Source organism: Serinus canaria, chromosome 14 (assembly GCF_022539315.1).
Source record: "Serinus canaria isolate serCan28SL12 chromosome 14, serCan2020, whole genome shotgun sequence".
Lineage (NCBI taxonomy): Eukaryota > Metazoa > Chordata > Aves > Passeriformes > Fringillidae > Serinus > Serinus canaria.
In genome coordinates, this window is record NC_066328.1 from 2,316,453 (window position 1) to 2,332,032 (window position 15,580).

The following is a 15,580-nucleotide window of genomic DNA, read 5'->3' on the forward strand; positions in this document are numbered from 1 at the left end:
AGTCAAGAGTTGGCAAAGTGGTTTGGTGTGTGAGTGGCTGTGCAGGGGTTTGGCCTCACTGCAGCTCTGTGCTGTCACCCTCACCTGTGATCTCCAGACCCTTCAAATTGTCCTGGTTCCCTTGGGAACCAGCAGTGGCTGGATGGGGCAGGTGACCACTGCCTTTCCCTGTCCTCTCCTTCAAACCAGCAGGGATGTTTTGAATTTATCTTGTGTACTTGCTTTATAGTGAATACCTGAAGTTCACTTCTGGGCCACCCCAGTGCCCATAACGTGAGGCACACACTCTGTGCAGTTCCTTTGGCAGGGAGGTGAAAATCATCTTTTTCGTCTTCAAATCCTCCTCCAAGTGAGGACTGCTCCTTCTGACCACTCATTATGCACAGAAACAGTGCAGAACTTCCTGTGCAGAAATGTCATCCCAAATGACAATCACAGAATACCACCGAGATATCTTTGGGGAGGAGACTGCACTACAATGCTGGGCACAATCCCAGGATTTCAGGAAAAGGGATTATTTTAAGACCAGAAAATTCTTGCCCGAGTTTCACATTGTATTTTCATTATCATGATGCTAAAAACCCTGCCTTTAAATCAGCTAAATTGTAATTAAATCCAGGGCTCAGCCTAGCAAGGGCTCCCCTGGCTCAGCCCAGCTGTGGGAGGGAAGAGGAGAGCACAGCACTGTCACAGCCTGGGCAGTGAGAGACGCCTTAAAACTCCAGTCCTGCAGCAGCAGAAGTCCTCATGGAGCAAAGCTTACGAGGGAGAAGGATGTTTTGATTCCTCTGAAGTGTCTGATAATAAATTATTGGAGTACCTATAGATGAGCATCCCACTGTTAGCACAAGAGCCACTCAAAAATTAATTGTATAAAGCTGCACGCAAAAATTGGTGCTTCATTTGTGAGCATGTGGAAGATGTCATCTCCTCTGTGAATGTTCTCTGAAGAATGTCCTTCTGCCCACTTGAAATGGAGCTACTTTGACGAGCTCAGCTGAAGTGTAAGAGATCCTAAAGTTCTGGTATTTAAAAAAAAACCCCGTTGTGATTGAATGTACAACGATGTGTGAGATTCCACTTGGAGTCTGAGAAGTGGCTTTGCAGGAAGAGGGGTTAGAGATTCTGCCCAACAGCTGCCCAGTATTTAGTGTAAATATAGAAGTTTTGTTCACTAGATAATTTTGACATGTTGCCCTCGAGTAAAACTGCTTATAAATAAGTTTATTTACAAGAAATGTGTTGCTTTTGATAGCATGCTTCAGGGAAGGGTTGAGGGCAGAAGAGTGGGTGTTTAGGCCTGTTTGAGAGAGTGAGAGGTGGGAGCACTTGCAGTTGATTCATTAATTTAAAAGAACCTTTCTAGACAGCAAAAAAGAATCCTTTGGATGAAGAAAGCAAGTGCAGTCCAACAGTAGAAGGGAAACTATGCTGTTATCTGACCAAAGGACTGCCCTTTTCCTGGTGCTTCACCTTCCCAGTCTTGCTGAGGTGCCACCCCCTGTCTCTCCTCAGCCAAGACCTGTGGCCAGCATTGGATCTTCCTAAATTCCTCATGACCAGGAGCAGAAATTGCTTTCTGCCCCTGGAGCCTAATGAAGCAGATCTGTTAACACGATTGATACAGAGTATTGATGCTGAGGAAAACAATGTAGTCTGTTTGCCTTTATTTATTTCTAACATCTGGTATTTAATATCCCACCAAATTGCTGCTATGCCAAAAGCTTTTGATTTGAACTCTGGGAATTGATTTTAAACTGCCAGTAAATACAAAAATGATGGTAACAGTCTGCATTAGCCATTAATCATTTATGTCAAAGTTACTAATTTGAACTGCAGCTTGTGTAAACAGCTCAGATGCTTTAGCATTTAAGCCCTGTTGAGCTGCCCACTGACACTGCATTATTTACTGATACTGCCCTGTAGCCATTAAATCTGTCTGCAGCTCTCACTGCTGTCTGGATTTAATGCACCCCTGACTTCCTGCGCTGGGAGCATTGGGCTGGATTCACTGCTAGGGAGGAGAATTCCATGTGTAATTCCAGAGTGCAGAGCCCCACACTAAATCCCATCCCAAAAAAATCAGTGCAAGAAGGTAAAGATTAGCAGGAGAAAGGTGGCATTGCCCTGGAATTTGCACCTGCCTAAATAACGCAGTGTCCTCCTGGCAGGATTAACTCCTCAGCTTCACCCCTGGATTTGTTGCTATAGTTCCCACAGGAATTTGTCCTGGCATGGAGGCTTGGCAGGAAGGGAGATGCAACCCTTGGAGTCCCTGGTGTGTGGGCTGGGGTGAGAGACACGAGCTGGGTGTGTGCCACAGGGCTGTGCCAGCCAGCATGGGAGCGTGGGCACAGGTGGCACCAGGCTGCCTCCACTGGGAGCCCTGGGCTGGCATCCCTTGCCCTTGCCCTTGCCCTTGCCCTGGCCGTGCTCTCAGCTCTGCCCTGGCGATGCCAATCCCAGCCCATCGGCTGCTGGACAACGGGGCTTGGTTTCAGAGCTGGGAAGGTGGGTGGTGATTTCAGACACTCAGTGCTGCACAATGGGGCTGCCCCTGGGCACAGGGACAGTCCTGACAGTCTGTAACCCTTCAGAAACCCCAGTTCTCACTCTAGAGAGCCGTTTAAAATCTTTTCTATCTAGTTTTGAAATTTCAGTGCTTTGCTGGAAATTCTCTTTTCCCTTGCAGTACAGTTAGAATTTTTGGTGTGAGTGGAAGTCCATTAAACTGAGAACTGGCAAATCTGTGAGCACCCTCTCATGGGCTCCCGATGAATTACAGTGTATTCCATCCTCCCAAATTCCTCTTTTTCCATGAATTTAAGTATCATTTACAGATTTTAACACATGCAATTAGAGAAGAGTTCTTTATGCTTCACAAAATACTTGTGGTTGCAAGTCACAGAATTCCAGACCGGAGAATTAAAATCTCATTCAGAGACAATTTATATTTAAAGGTGTGGAATGAGTGTCAAACTGGCATAAAGAAATTTAAATTTAGCTTGGTTTGTGTCAGCCTTTTATCCCATATAAAACCCGGTATTTCGGACAACAGAGTTAAAGATGAGTGAATATCTTTTCTCTTTTTAGAGCTATAGGTGGTGTGGGGTAATTTATGTGACTTTGGAGACTGGGAATTTCATATTTAGTGGGTGGGTTTCAGGGTTTTTTTTTCCAGCTTTGAGCATCTCTGTCCATACAACAGGTGTGATTCTGTATTGTTTGGGCTCTGCAGTCCAGAATCACCTGCTCAGCCCGAGTCTGATAACTCCACACGTGCCATTAATGGCTCTGGATGCAGCTAACTGTGCTCCACCACCTTTTTACAGCTTCTTAAAAATAATTAGGCACTTGAACAGCAGTTGCAGTTTTTCTCAAGTGACTAATGTTAAGCTTTGAGAAGGAAGTTATCCCAAAGATTTATTTCTGTGGATAAATACTAGTTTTCTATGCAATGCCCTTGAGCATTGAGCATCCTTTTCTCTTCCCTTATTCATTTTAGCAATTAGAGCTGCTCTCATTTGAGAAGCATCTCCGGTAAGCTGCTCTCCAGAGCTCTTCCAGTTGGCTCCTTCAGCTCTTCACAGGTTGGGGCTGTGGTTTTCTCGGCAGCTCCGGGGGAGAGCGGCTCCTTCCCGCGGGGCTGCCGGGACCCAGCGGGGCGGTGCCAGCTGGGCTCGGCTCCCCCGCCTCGGCTCCTGCCAGCTCGCAGCCCACGCTCCCCTTCCCCTTCCCTAATGACAGGGAACGCAGCCTGCCTGCAGACTGGCTGGTTCCAACTGGGAGAACTGGTTTGGGTTGCAGTGTGATGGGTGCTGGGGCTGCCCTGCTCCTCAAACGTTCCTGGTGTTATTTTCAGTAGCTTTAACTTGTGAAAGTTTCCCCTCTCCCTGCCTGCTTTATTTATGAATGGAGAGGAGTCTTCCCTCTGCTTAAGCTTCCAAGGAAGTGAAGTTTGGCTTTCAATTTGCTTCCTCAAAGCCACAATGCCGAGGCTCTCCCTCCCTTTGCTGCCCCTCCTCCCCGGAGCCAGGCTGGATTGTTCCTCGGAACCACCAGCAGGTGCTGTGGCACCTTGGTTGCTCACAGAGCCTGAGTGTTGGATTTGAAGGTGTATTATTACAGGTAAATGAGGGCTACAGGGAGATGTGCTGCCATTAATGCCTGGATCCCTGCTTTCCTGTGTTCCAGGATGGCTTTCTTCCTGGAGGAGGTGATGACTTGCACCAAGCGTCTCCTGGAGCTGATTTCTGGATGGCTGCCTCGACACTTCTTCGGTGCAATCCTGGTTTCTCTCCCAGCTCTTGCAGTTTTTTCTCACTTCACCTCTGATTTTGAAACAAATATACATGTAAGTTGTTGAACTCTATTCCCTAAAGTGACTGTTTGCAGCTACCAAAGCTTTGTTGCTTGCCTGCCTTCCTCCACCTCCCTCCTGCTTTACATCTGTTTGATAGAGATCCCTTGGAGGGATGGGGCTTTGTGGATGATGGAATTCTTAGTCTGTTGTGTAAACACAGCCATGGTGAAAACTCTTTGACAAAAGAGGAGAGGATACCTAGAAATTCCTGCTGCTTGCCTAATTTTTCCTCTTAAACCAAGCACTTCTGCAGGATTTTTTTTTTTTTGAGATAATGCAAGTGGTTTATCTCAGGATTATTGTCCTGGGCTGGATTTGGAGTTTGGAGTCAGAGAAGCTGTATCAGTGAACCTCAGCAGTGGGAACAGGATTAGTGGGGGTTGTTTTGGCTTTGCAGAGTGAGAAGAGAGGACTCAAAGGAGAGAGCACTTGGTACCTGGAAGTGGCCATTGAAGGGGCTGTGAGAATTGTTAAAGGAATGCAGTAACTGTCTTCTGAAAAGGAATGGAAAGAAATTGGCATATTTAACCCAGACACAGAGATCCATAGGGAATTTGGTGTCTCTGTTATTAAAAGCACTCAGAAGGGGAGAACAAGGGGTTAACATTCATAGAATCAGAATGGTTTGGGTTGGAAGGCACCTCTTGTTCCAGCCATGGGCAGCAGTGAGGAGAGGGGAGAGCAGTTTAATTTAAAAGCCAACTGTAGCATAAAATCAAGGCTTAAAAACTGTGAACAAAATGGCCTCAAGCTGGAGATGAAAGATTGTTTCTCTGCAGGTTTCTCTGAGGCAGCACAGTGTGCAATCCTTCCATTCCAGGATCTTCAGGGAACTCTGTTTCACAAAGCTTTGCTATTTCAGGGCCATGGGTGTAGGTAATGACCAGATCCTCTTCACTCTTCCTATCACAGCTTATTCCTGGGTACTGGGGGCTGTTTGTTCCATGGAAGCATGTGACCACACATTTTTTGGTCCTTGCTGATTTAAACACACATCCCGTGGTTGTCACAGTCACAGCAGGGTGGGGTTGTCATTCTGTTCCATCCCATGCTTAAGATCATTCTGCAGCTTCTACCTTTTGGAGCTTTAGGGAGGAAATTTTAAGCTGTACATTGATTTGTTTGTTCATTCAGTCTAATGATGGTCTTTCCCCTCCATGATTATCAGTAAACTAACCACAGGAAGGTTTTCCTCAAGGGAAGGGAGCTGAAAACCATCAAATCTCTCAAATCTGTCCAGTGATTTTGATACCATCCCATTCATCACCATCCTTGATCATCTCTCCAGATGTTTCAGAGAATATCAGAACCACTTCATGAGTGTGTTCTCAATACAGGTCAGGTTGAGTCAAAACCCTTCAGGCAGCAGCAGTAAATGGTGATTTTCATTTTCACCAAACTGAGAATGAACTTTGCTTTCTTTCCTCTTGCAGGTGCTCCAGAGTGGTGGGGCTGTTGGCTCACTCTCCAAGAGATGTCCCAGCTCTGCTTGTGCTCAGTGTTTCCACACTCATGGAGCTCTAGGAAATGGAGCCAATCTATAGAGGGTCAGGTAAGTGTCCTCCTTTACTATGACATGGTTTTGCAAAGTTTTTTTTTTTATTCACAACATTTTATACCCTCCCTGGATATAAAATAATTATAAAATGAAAATTAACAATAACAGCCATGAAAAAAAAAAACTTTCCAAAGCCATGCATCCATAGTAAATTCCAGCACATCCTGACCCTCTATAGGCTGGCTTCAGGCTGGGGCATCACTTGGAGTGAGAGCCAGTGCTCTGCCACTTTAGGAGACCTGAAATGGGGGGGAAAAAGTAAGTTTAAGTTATGGGGTTTTTATGGACACTTCTGAAATTCCTTTTATCCTTTTATAAGTCATTTAAAAAACCAACAATTGTTGTTTGTGGTTTACAAATGGTGAATTATGTAAGGATTTTTCCCATACACTGTGTCTGCTCTCAATCACATGATTGATTGTTATGGCACAGGACTGCCAGGCTGCAGAGTCTGCACTTCAGCTGCACAGGACACCTAAAGGGAGAGAGAAAGGGAGAGAATGATCATTTCATGCTGTAAAACACAGCATAAAGCTAGACCAGAACTCCTTAATCCAAGTGTGGAGTCTCTGGTTTAGCTTGGATGGTCATGAATATTCTTGGGAAACCAAAATTGGCACATCACTTGAGAGTTTTGAGCACTGTGAGGTTGTACTGGGGGAGTGAAGGTGCTCTGGGCAGTGCATCTGTCCTGCTCTGCCTCTCCTTGATCCAGGCAAGCTGGGGAGGGGCAGAGGGGTTTTGAGATGAGGCACTGGGGACAGAAGATGTGAGCTTGTCCTTTGGCAGTGACTGAAGCTGCCTTCTGTCACTGAGGCTGATCCTTCCTTCCCTGGACTCAGCTGTTACAGGGCACTGTGGGAGCTTCTCTGAGGATGTTTCTAGAAGCAGGCAGGTGGGTGAAATTGCACCCTGCATTTCCAATGCAATGGAATTTCAATATTCAGATGAAAGCAGGCAGGATCTAACCTCAGCAATGGAGAGGAGGTTACCATGAATTTTCACCTTCTTTTTTCCCTTTTTATGAACGAGAAGAGGCACTCAGCTTTTGACCAAGGTAAGCTGGAGGCTCTGGACATCACTGAAATAACAGGAGTGTGATAAAAACCTCCATCCAGGGAAAGCAGTGGCAAACCACCAGTGCTGAAGGTTTTCTTGCTGCTGGAGGGAAGATCGCCATCTTCACGTGGGATCACTTCCCGTGCCCATCATCCAGGAGGAACTGTCCAGCCTGGCTGTGTGGCAGGGCCCTGGGCAGCTGTTAACCCCCCTCTCTCTCTCTGTTGCAGTACACCATGTTCATGTGTTGTGCCATTCTCATCACCATTGTGCAGTACTGTAACTTCTGCCAGCTCAGCTCCTGGATGAGATCCCTGCTGGCAACTGTGGTGGGAGCAGTGCTGCTCATCCTGCTCTACGTCTCCTTGTGCCCCTCCAGGTGAGCCTCACTCGTGGCTGCAGGGGAGCTCAGCTGGGCTCCTCCCAGGGAAACAAGGGTCTGGTGCACAGGATTTTCTGCTGCCATGACTTTCTCCAGCATCTCAACCTTAATGATTTTATTTCTTCATTTTTTATTTGTTTTTTGAAGGATTTCAGGGGGCCTTCTTCTGTGTGACGCTCTGTGCTTCCTGATGTGTTCTAGGACGTAGTTACAGACCCACAGAATTGCCTTTCACCATTAGTTTGAAAATCTGTTTTATTAAAGAATTTCCCAGGTATTTGGTGGTGCCAGGGAGCCCAGCTGCTCCCCAACACCCCTGTGGATTTATTTTTGCCCTTAGGAACCACATTTTCTTCTTCCACCTCCTTCCTCGGTGCATTTTCCAGTGTGGAAGGCAGGTGCTTAGATTTAATGGGATCTAATAGCCAGTTCCCTTCTCAGTTTCCTGTCTTTTCAGAGGACTCTGCAGAACATGAGGAATCAAGCTAATGCAGTTTCTGTGCAATAACCTTAAATTTTTCCAGTTTTCCTCTGATAAATGATTTTCTACAAGGAGAATTTGTTTGCAGTATTCTCCTGCTGTTTTCTTGCCAAGAGAGTCAAAGGAGCCCTTCCAGCCTTCTACTCCTATTGGCAAAATTTTATAATCAGTTTGCACTTCTCAGTGGCTTAAGACCCTCCCTTGGGATGGACTTAGCAAGGTCTTCTCCTCAATCAGTCAGTTCTCCTTCAGAGACCTGCTGAATCATAAGGTGAAAAGCATGGAAAAAAAACCCCAAACCAAAAAGACTTTGCAGATACATATTTTAGTGAGTATTTAGCTTTAATTACCTCTTTAAGTGTCTTCAGTGGTCTCTTTTAATCTTGACCAAATTTGTATTTTTAAAAAAGGGAGAATAAAAGTCACCTCTTACACCTGTTCACATCTGTGGTTTGAGGTGACTGTAAAGGGTTGAAGGGAAAAAAAATACCCTGGAGCTGGAGTCAGTTGACAAATAATTTCTAAATCACATTGACTATCCCTCTCTGGTCTGTCTGCAGAGGACTTGGACAAGGAGGGCAAGGGAGTTCTCTCCAGCTGCAGTGCAGGGAAGCAGTGTTTGGTTCTGAAGCCTCCCTGGTCTCCTCATGGGTTTGTCCCATTGGGTTCAGCATCCCAGTGATCCCAGTGACCCCCATCTGTCCCCAGCCCCGAGTGGCTCTCTCCCATTCACAAAGATTTCTCCTTGTGGTTTTTCCCTTTGTAGCACTGGTGCTTTCAGTGGCCAGCTACAGCTTCACTGAGAATCAGGGAATCACAGAACCTTTGAGTTTGGAAAAACCCTCTGAGGCCACCGAGTCCAGCTGTGCCCACACTGACCCATGTCCCCAAGTGCCACATCCACAGGACTTTTAAATCCCCAGGGATGGGGACTCCAGCACTGCCCTGGGCAGCTGTGCCAGGGCTTTTGCTTAAGACATTTTTCCCTGATATCCATCCAGACCTCCCCTGGCACAACTTGAGGCTGTTTCCTCTTGTGCTGTCACTTGTTCCTTGGGAGCAGAGCCCACCCCCCTGGCTCCAAACTCAACCCAGGTTTGGTTTTCCAGGGGAATTAGTGGAGAGCAGACCCTTGATACCATTTCTTGCTTCCCTGCTTGCTCTTCCCTGCTTCCCCCAGCAGGGGTTCCTGAGCTCCTGGGGGCTCCTGGCAGAGCCTGGGAAAGGGGCCATGGATCCACTCCTGGACAAGCCCTGTGCTGAGACTTTGTGCAGAGAGAAGGACACAGAACTTTCCCTGCATTTCAGCTTTATTAAGGGACTGGGAATGGCTCTGCCAAAGGGGAGAGGTGGAGACCTTGCTGTTGTGTCAGGTCACAGCATCAGCTCTTGCTGAGTGCTAAAGGGGTTCTGTGAAGGTTTAGAATCCCCATTCTCTTAATAAATGCTACTAATGGTGGTGTATTTCCACCTGTGGTGTGAGCAGCAGTGACCATTAATGGGCAAGGTTCAGAAATCATGGAATATGTTGTTATTTCATCCCTCAAAAAGAAATATTTCAAATAATAGAGCTTTTCAACTGCAGGTCTGAAAAGGTGATTGATAGAATTAATCCTGAGCAAAAGTCACCCAGGTTTAGTCAGTGAAACCCATTTCTTCAGTTTGTTAATAATCATCTTTTTGTTTGTCTCTTACCATGATTGTGATAAGATTTTTGTCATGGTGGCAGTTGCAGCCCTGTCTGCATGGCAGGTAGATCCATTCTGCACTTTTACTTCCTTTCCCAGTTGTGACTAATCCTGAGAGTTTGATACTCTCTTGCTACTTGATTGCAGTAGAGAAATTGTAATACAAGTAAATAAGTGCTTAAATTACTTATTTTCTCTAATGGCATCTTAAAAAATAGGTTCTGTCTTAGGGTTTTGGGGATTTGGGAGGTTTTTTGGTTTGGGGTGTTTTTTTGTTTTGGTTTTTGTTTGGAGATGTTGGGGCTTGTTCTCTTAGTGTTTTATTTTTAAAATATTTGTGCTGTGTGCTCACATAAGATGAAGGCATAATGGAGTCTTAGAGCTCTGGGATTGCTTTTCTCTATTTCCAGGTAAGATGGGATTGTTTCACAATTACTTGTTCCAGGCATTACAAAGTTCCAGTTTCCCTTTACAGGGATTTGCAGCCCTGGCTGGTTCCCTCTCCCAAGCAGATAAGTCATGTTCAGACAAAGTTTGTGTGCAGTTCTTGGTCTGTGCAACAGGGAAATTGTTTGTTTATTGCTTTAGCTTTGCCTCTGAAATCAGTGCTTTTTTCATTGCAGCTCCATGGAAGCTCCTCATCTAGATTTGGCACAGAACTTCAGGTAAGCTTTATATAAAATTACCATCTTTATATTTAGGGACAGAAACATTTTCAGTGAATTACATGTAGCAAAACTTTGCATCCACAGTAATAACTTGGGAATTCAACAAATTGCTTCAGCAAGTTGTGTTTAAGCTCCTCCTGTAATTTCCTTTACAGATTACTTGGGTATGACCAAAACTCATCAGGGCTGGTGCTGCAGTCACAGAGATGTGTAATGATATTTTCTCCTTAAACTGGATTTCTAGGAAATAGAACTATGGAGGAACTATTTCAAACAGCATCTGTTTTTCCAGTAGCAGCAGTTTTTAGAGCATTATCTGTGCCCCATGTGTTTATTTGATTTCCTTGGCTGATTTGCACCATTCAGAGGCAGTGGGAGTTGGATGCTCTCACAGCTGGGCAGGTGAGGATTCCCTGGGGTACAGGAGCTTCCTGTGGAAAAGCTGGATGTGCAGCCAGCTGCCTTCCCAGGATGGCATGTGACAGCCTGGGCCTGGCTGTCACCTTGCCTGGGCAGGACAGGGAGTCATAAAACTGAGAGCAAAGGAAATTTTAGCCTGGAGCCTTTCAAAGCAAACAAAAATCCCTTCCTGGGTAATCAATGGCCCCTTAAAATAAGTGTGTTAAAGATTCACTCTGGTGATTTCAGTGTGGAGTTTCTCATGGGTTTATTGCAAGTTTTTGCAATACCATTAGAAGAGTTTTAGTGGCCTCTGGTATTAGACAAGTCTGGCTTTGCTCATTGCACATTTGGGGGCAATATTTGAGCCATGCTGGGTTTGATTGAACTGTGGGTGTGTGATTTGGTAGAAGGGGTTTTCAGGAGCATGTTGCTTGTCCTGGGAGGATGTGTCAAAACAAAATTCCTTTCTAATAACTCTCATCTCCACAAATGCTGTGGTAGTTTAGAAAACACATGGGGTTTAGTACAGAGGGGTGAGAACAGGATTGCTTGGGGTATTTCTTCACCAAGGGCTCAGCACTTACTGCAGTGTTGGGGTTTGGGGGGCTCTGGCTTCTCTTACAGGGGTTTTCCTTTTTCCTGGTTTTGATTAATGAAAGTTCTTCTTTGTAACAGAATTCCAGTTCATTGAATCCAGAATGGAAATTTAAAGCCAAAAGAATAAAAGGGCTTTTTATTTTTTTTGTAAACATCAGTGTGCTGATCACTCCTGTAGTGTCTTAGGATCAGCCTTAGTTTGGATCCTTGCTTTTTGTTTTTGAAGCTTTTGTGCTCCTCAGAATTACAAACCTCTTCCCCAGCAGGCTCCTGGCCATCTGCTAATCGCTGATCAATAATTCATCCTGCCTTAAATCTTTGACAGCTGGCTCTTCCCCTCAGTGACAGAAATCTGTGAAAAGATCACCTGTCAAGCACTGTTTTCCTGCAGATATTTTTCTTCCATAAATATGTAACTTCTCACTGATGGCAGGGGAAGGTGAGAGCTGCTGAGGACCAAACCAAGGAGGTGTCTCTGGTGAGCAGCTGTGGGTGAGGCTTTCCCTCCTTTGCAAGGCTTGGCTTGTGATCTAAAGGCCAGGTCAGGCTGTGACCAAGATATGTCACCTGTTAAACATTCCTAAACTTCATTTTTCACTTTTTGTAAGGGTGTTATCTGTGCTCCTTCAGCTGAGGAAGAGACCCATGTGCTAATTCTGCTCAGCACTGCCCTTCAGTCCAGCTCCCCTGGCCTGACCATGCCCAAACCTGGACAGTAACAAACACTGGAAGTTAAAAGAGAGAACTGGGAGTTAATCCTGTTCTGTTTCTGCCATTAAACAGAATTTGGCTTCTTTCTTCAGGGCTCTTATGCTGTATATTATTGAACACCACACTTCTAGAGTTCAGAATTTCCCCTTTTTTTCTGGTAATGGACTAACAAAAGGTGAAACTCTCTTAGCCTAACAGTATGTTTTGCTGCAGCTTTCTGCCAGAATACATAAATCAGGTTCCTTGCTTACCCCACTCAGCACTGAAGTTTTCCCATGTTCTAAGAGGGCCAGACAAGGTTGTGTGATGTCTGTAATGAGGTTGTTCCCTTTCCTTGATCAAGAATAGAGATAATATTAATGTTGCCTGGGAAGAGAGACAGTAGTAATGGTAATGAAGCCTTAGCACAGAGTTCACCTCTGGACTGTCTGTAAATAAAAATGTGCAGTTTCCCTTGTCTTCCAGGCAGCCCAAAGGATACAAGCATGAACTTTGTCTTTGAAGCAGGAAACATTTCTCATTTTCATTCCTTCCTCACTCAGAGCAGGTGGAATGTGCCACTTTCCAGTGAGGCTGCTCAAGGGGGAGCAGCACTTGAGTGGAGGCTGCAGTCACCTGGGTGCAGGGAAGGGTTTGTAGGCACCACTGCAGGTTTTTCATGGACAGCAGCAGTTTGATCCCCTTTTCCACACCTTTCCTCCCTCTGTCAGATTCAGCAGGCAGAGGCACCCTCTTTCAATACAGCAAGATACCCAAATCCAAACAGGGGTTACTGGCTCAGAAGCAAACTGGCTTTCCAGAAAGCTCTCTAAGTGCAAAGCCATTATCTTGATGATTTGTGATCAAGCCAAAGGAGATTCTATCTCTGGAGTCTCACTTGTTCCATGTTCACAGCCTGGATGGAGGTGCCAAGTTAATAGTGAGGGGGCTGTGCCAGGCAGCATTTCCCCAGTTTGAGTTAAAGAAACAGTGTCAGCTCAAGATCTCCATTTGAATGATTCTTAAAATCAGTTTTCTGCTGCAGCACCTCATAAAAAGTAGAATTGAGAAAGATTGGGCAGTGGGAGGTTGATCCTTCCTGTTGGAGGTGTGGGAGAGTTTTTCTTCTTTTCATTCCAAAGGGTGACTCCAGGTCGTGGCTGCTGCCTGGGGGAGGTGCCTCAGGTGATTTCCAGCCCTGCAGGTCCTGTACCCTGGTCACTGCAACATCCTCAGGCTGGAACTCCAGATGAGGGTGATGCAGTTGCTCTCTCCTTCAGGCTGGAATCAGAGCTTTCCATGCTGATGCACAATGGGATAAAATTGCCTGCTCTGGAGGAGGGATCCCACCCCTTCCCCATTCATGGAAGGAGGTCAGGGCACAGTGAGTCACTCCCTGCACATGCAGATCTCAGGGCTAGAGCCCACGTGGCCAACGAGGTCAGGGCATACTGAGCAGCTCCTGGGAAGCTCCAGGAATGGGGAGTGGGAGGCAGCAGCTCCTGCCCTGATCCTGCCTTCCACTGCTCCTCACAGAAAGCTCTGTGCTCACCTCGTTCACTGCAGAGGAGTTAAAGTACTTGGAGAGTGTTTTGTACAGCAAACTGTAAATAAAAAAGCCTTTAATGGCTTAAATAAATCCCTGTGACGGGAATGTCTGATGTTTGAGGGGATTATCTGGATCAAACTCGTACTCTCAGAGCAGTAACAGAGTCATTGCTCAGATCTCTGCCCACAAGATGTGTGAAATAATGAACTCAGGTTCAGAGAAGAACCTGAATTGTGCTCCTTAATCCAGATTCCTTCCTCACTTTCCCCACCTCTTCTTATTTTCCAAGATCTTTTCTCTTAATTACATAATTTTGTTTTATTAGTCCATCAAGCTGGGAGGGCATTTTGTCACTTCCAAAGTAGGGGATTAGCAGGGATTGTATTTCAGGAATTGTTCCCTTCTAGTCATTAATTATGGAATCTTTTAGGCTGGAAAAGACCTCCAAGATCAGGGAATCATAGACTAAAAGGGACCAACAAGGACCATCGAGTCCAACCATTAATCCAGCCAAGGCCACCACTAAACCACATCTTTGTGTTTGTCTCTGACTTGTCTTTCAAGGGAGGGAATGAACAGGTTCATACCAGAGCTTCTGCTGAGAATCAGGGAGGAAGGAGTGTCTTGGTAGAGCAATTACAGGAACCTGATGGTGGGGCTCTGCTTTGAGTTGGGACATCTCCTCCTTTCATGGTCCCCTTGTGAAGAGGGAATAAAATGAATACACCTTCACTTCTCCTGGGAGAAGTATATTTATGGTAGAAAACAAAAAAAGTAATTTTCAATGTAATCTGTCCTATCTTTCAGCTGGAATTCAACCTGCACTCTCTGTCTTGTAAATATTTTACTCACCAGAAACTTTTTCCCCATAGGATTTCTGTAGAAAAGGGAGCAGATATAAAGTCTATGGCACAGAGAAATGTTTTTGGATATGGGGCAAGTTCATCTGTCTCACAGCTGTGCTGTGGTTTTGTTTCATCACACTTTCCTTTCAATCAAATATTTGAGAATGAAACTCAGAAAAAAAACCTGTGCCTGTAATGAAGTTCAGTTCTGAAATATATCCAGAGTGGAGGCCTGTCCCCCATGGACATGAAGCAACAAAATTACCTCAGGAATGTTTTCATATGTTACAGTAACAAATTCAGTCTTCTCTTCTTGAGCTGTTGCTCCAGTTGTGCTGAGTTTTAATCCCTTCTTGCCTTCCCAGAGAAATACAGGCAGGTGCTGAGTATGGATTCCTCTCTGGCTCTCCAGGAGCAGGGTTGAAGTGATGCTTTCCCTTTTCAAACCATCTCTTAGCTCGAGAAACTTCAGCACATATCTGCTCGTATCAGATCTCAAGCTTTGGCATAATTTTATCCCAAAACTGCTGTTGGATCCCTGCAGGAATGACTGCATGCCAAGCTGTCTGCGTTCAGCCTTCGCTTCTGGGAGTGCATAGGTGGGGCCTGCTCAGATTCAATTTGTGCCTTTGCATCTCTGCAGAAAGTTGAGATTGGAGAGTGCAGATGTCTCCTCGTTCAGGGTGGTTTGGCACTGGCAGATACTCCATCAGCGCCTCATAATCTGCACAGGCAGGCAGTGAACTGTCAGAAGGATCTGAAAGATTGCTCCCAATCCATGGCTGACAGGAATTTTTCATTATTTTATGTAATCTTGGCACTTGGAGAAACTTTCTGTCTCTGCCATGAAAAGCTGAAGTGGTTTAATTATAGATAAGATGTCAGCACAGCCATGTTCCCCACTTCCAGGCAGCTCATAGAACCCCAGACTGGGCTGGGTCAGAAGGACCTTAAAGCTCCCAGAGATCCAACCCCCTGCCATGGGGTTCTCCACAATGTGTCTTTTACAGGGTTCTCTTCTCCCAAACCCTTCGTGTGTAGCATTAAAGGCAAATGGCAAAGGTTCCTGGTCCTTGGTGAGGACACAAGGGAGAGGCACAGGCGTATAAAGCAGCTGGATCTGAATATTGGAGGTAATAAAAAATACAAAACCAGCTAAATTCCACAAAACTCACAGACACCCCCACATATAGACATTCAGTGCACTCAGATACCTAAACACACACACAGGTACATATTTACATACAGTGATTTTAGTTATATATTTAGATAAAATAATAACTGTTTCCTTGGAGTCC

At 45.4% G+C, this 15,580-nt stretch overlaps 1 protein-coding gene across 2 annotated transcripts in view; it reads left to right on the forward strand.

Moving 5' to 3' along the window:
• The window catches only part of ADCY9 (adenylate cyclase 9), an 82,868-nt gene that overhangs the window by 64,909 nt on the left and 2,379 nt on the right, over nucleotides 1–15,580 (forward strand). For both annotated transcript variants that reach the window (XM_018916139.3, XM_009091985.4), the window contains 3 exons: nucleotides 4,195–4,354; nucleotides 7,211–7,359; nucleotides 10,155–10,196. In XM_018916139.3, coding sequence (XP_018771684.3) covers nucleotides 4,195–4,354; nucleotides 7,211–7,359; nucleotides 10,155–10,196 — 351 coding nt within the window. The remainder of the gene's footprint in view (nucleotides 1–4,194; nucleotides 4,355–7,210; nucleotides 7,360–10,154; nucleotides 10,197–15,580) is intronic.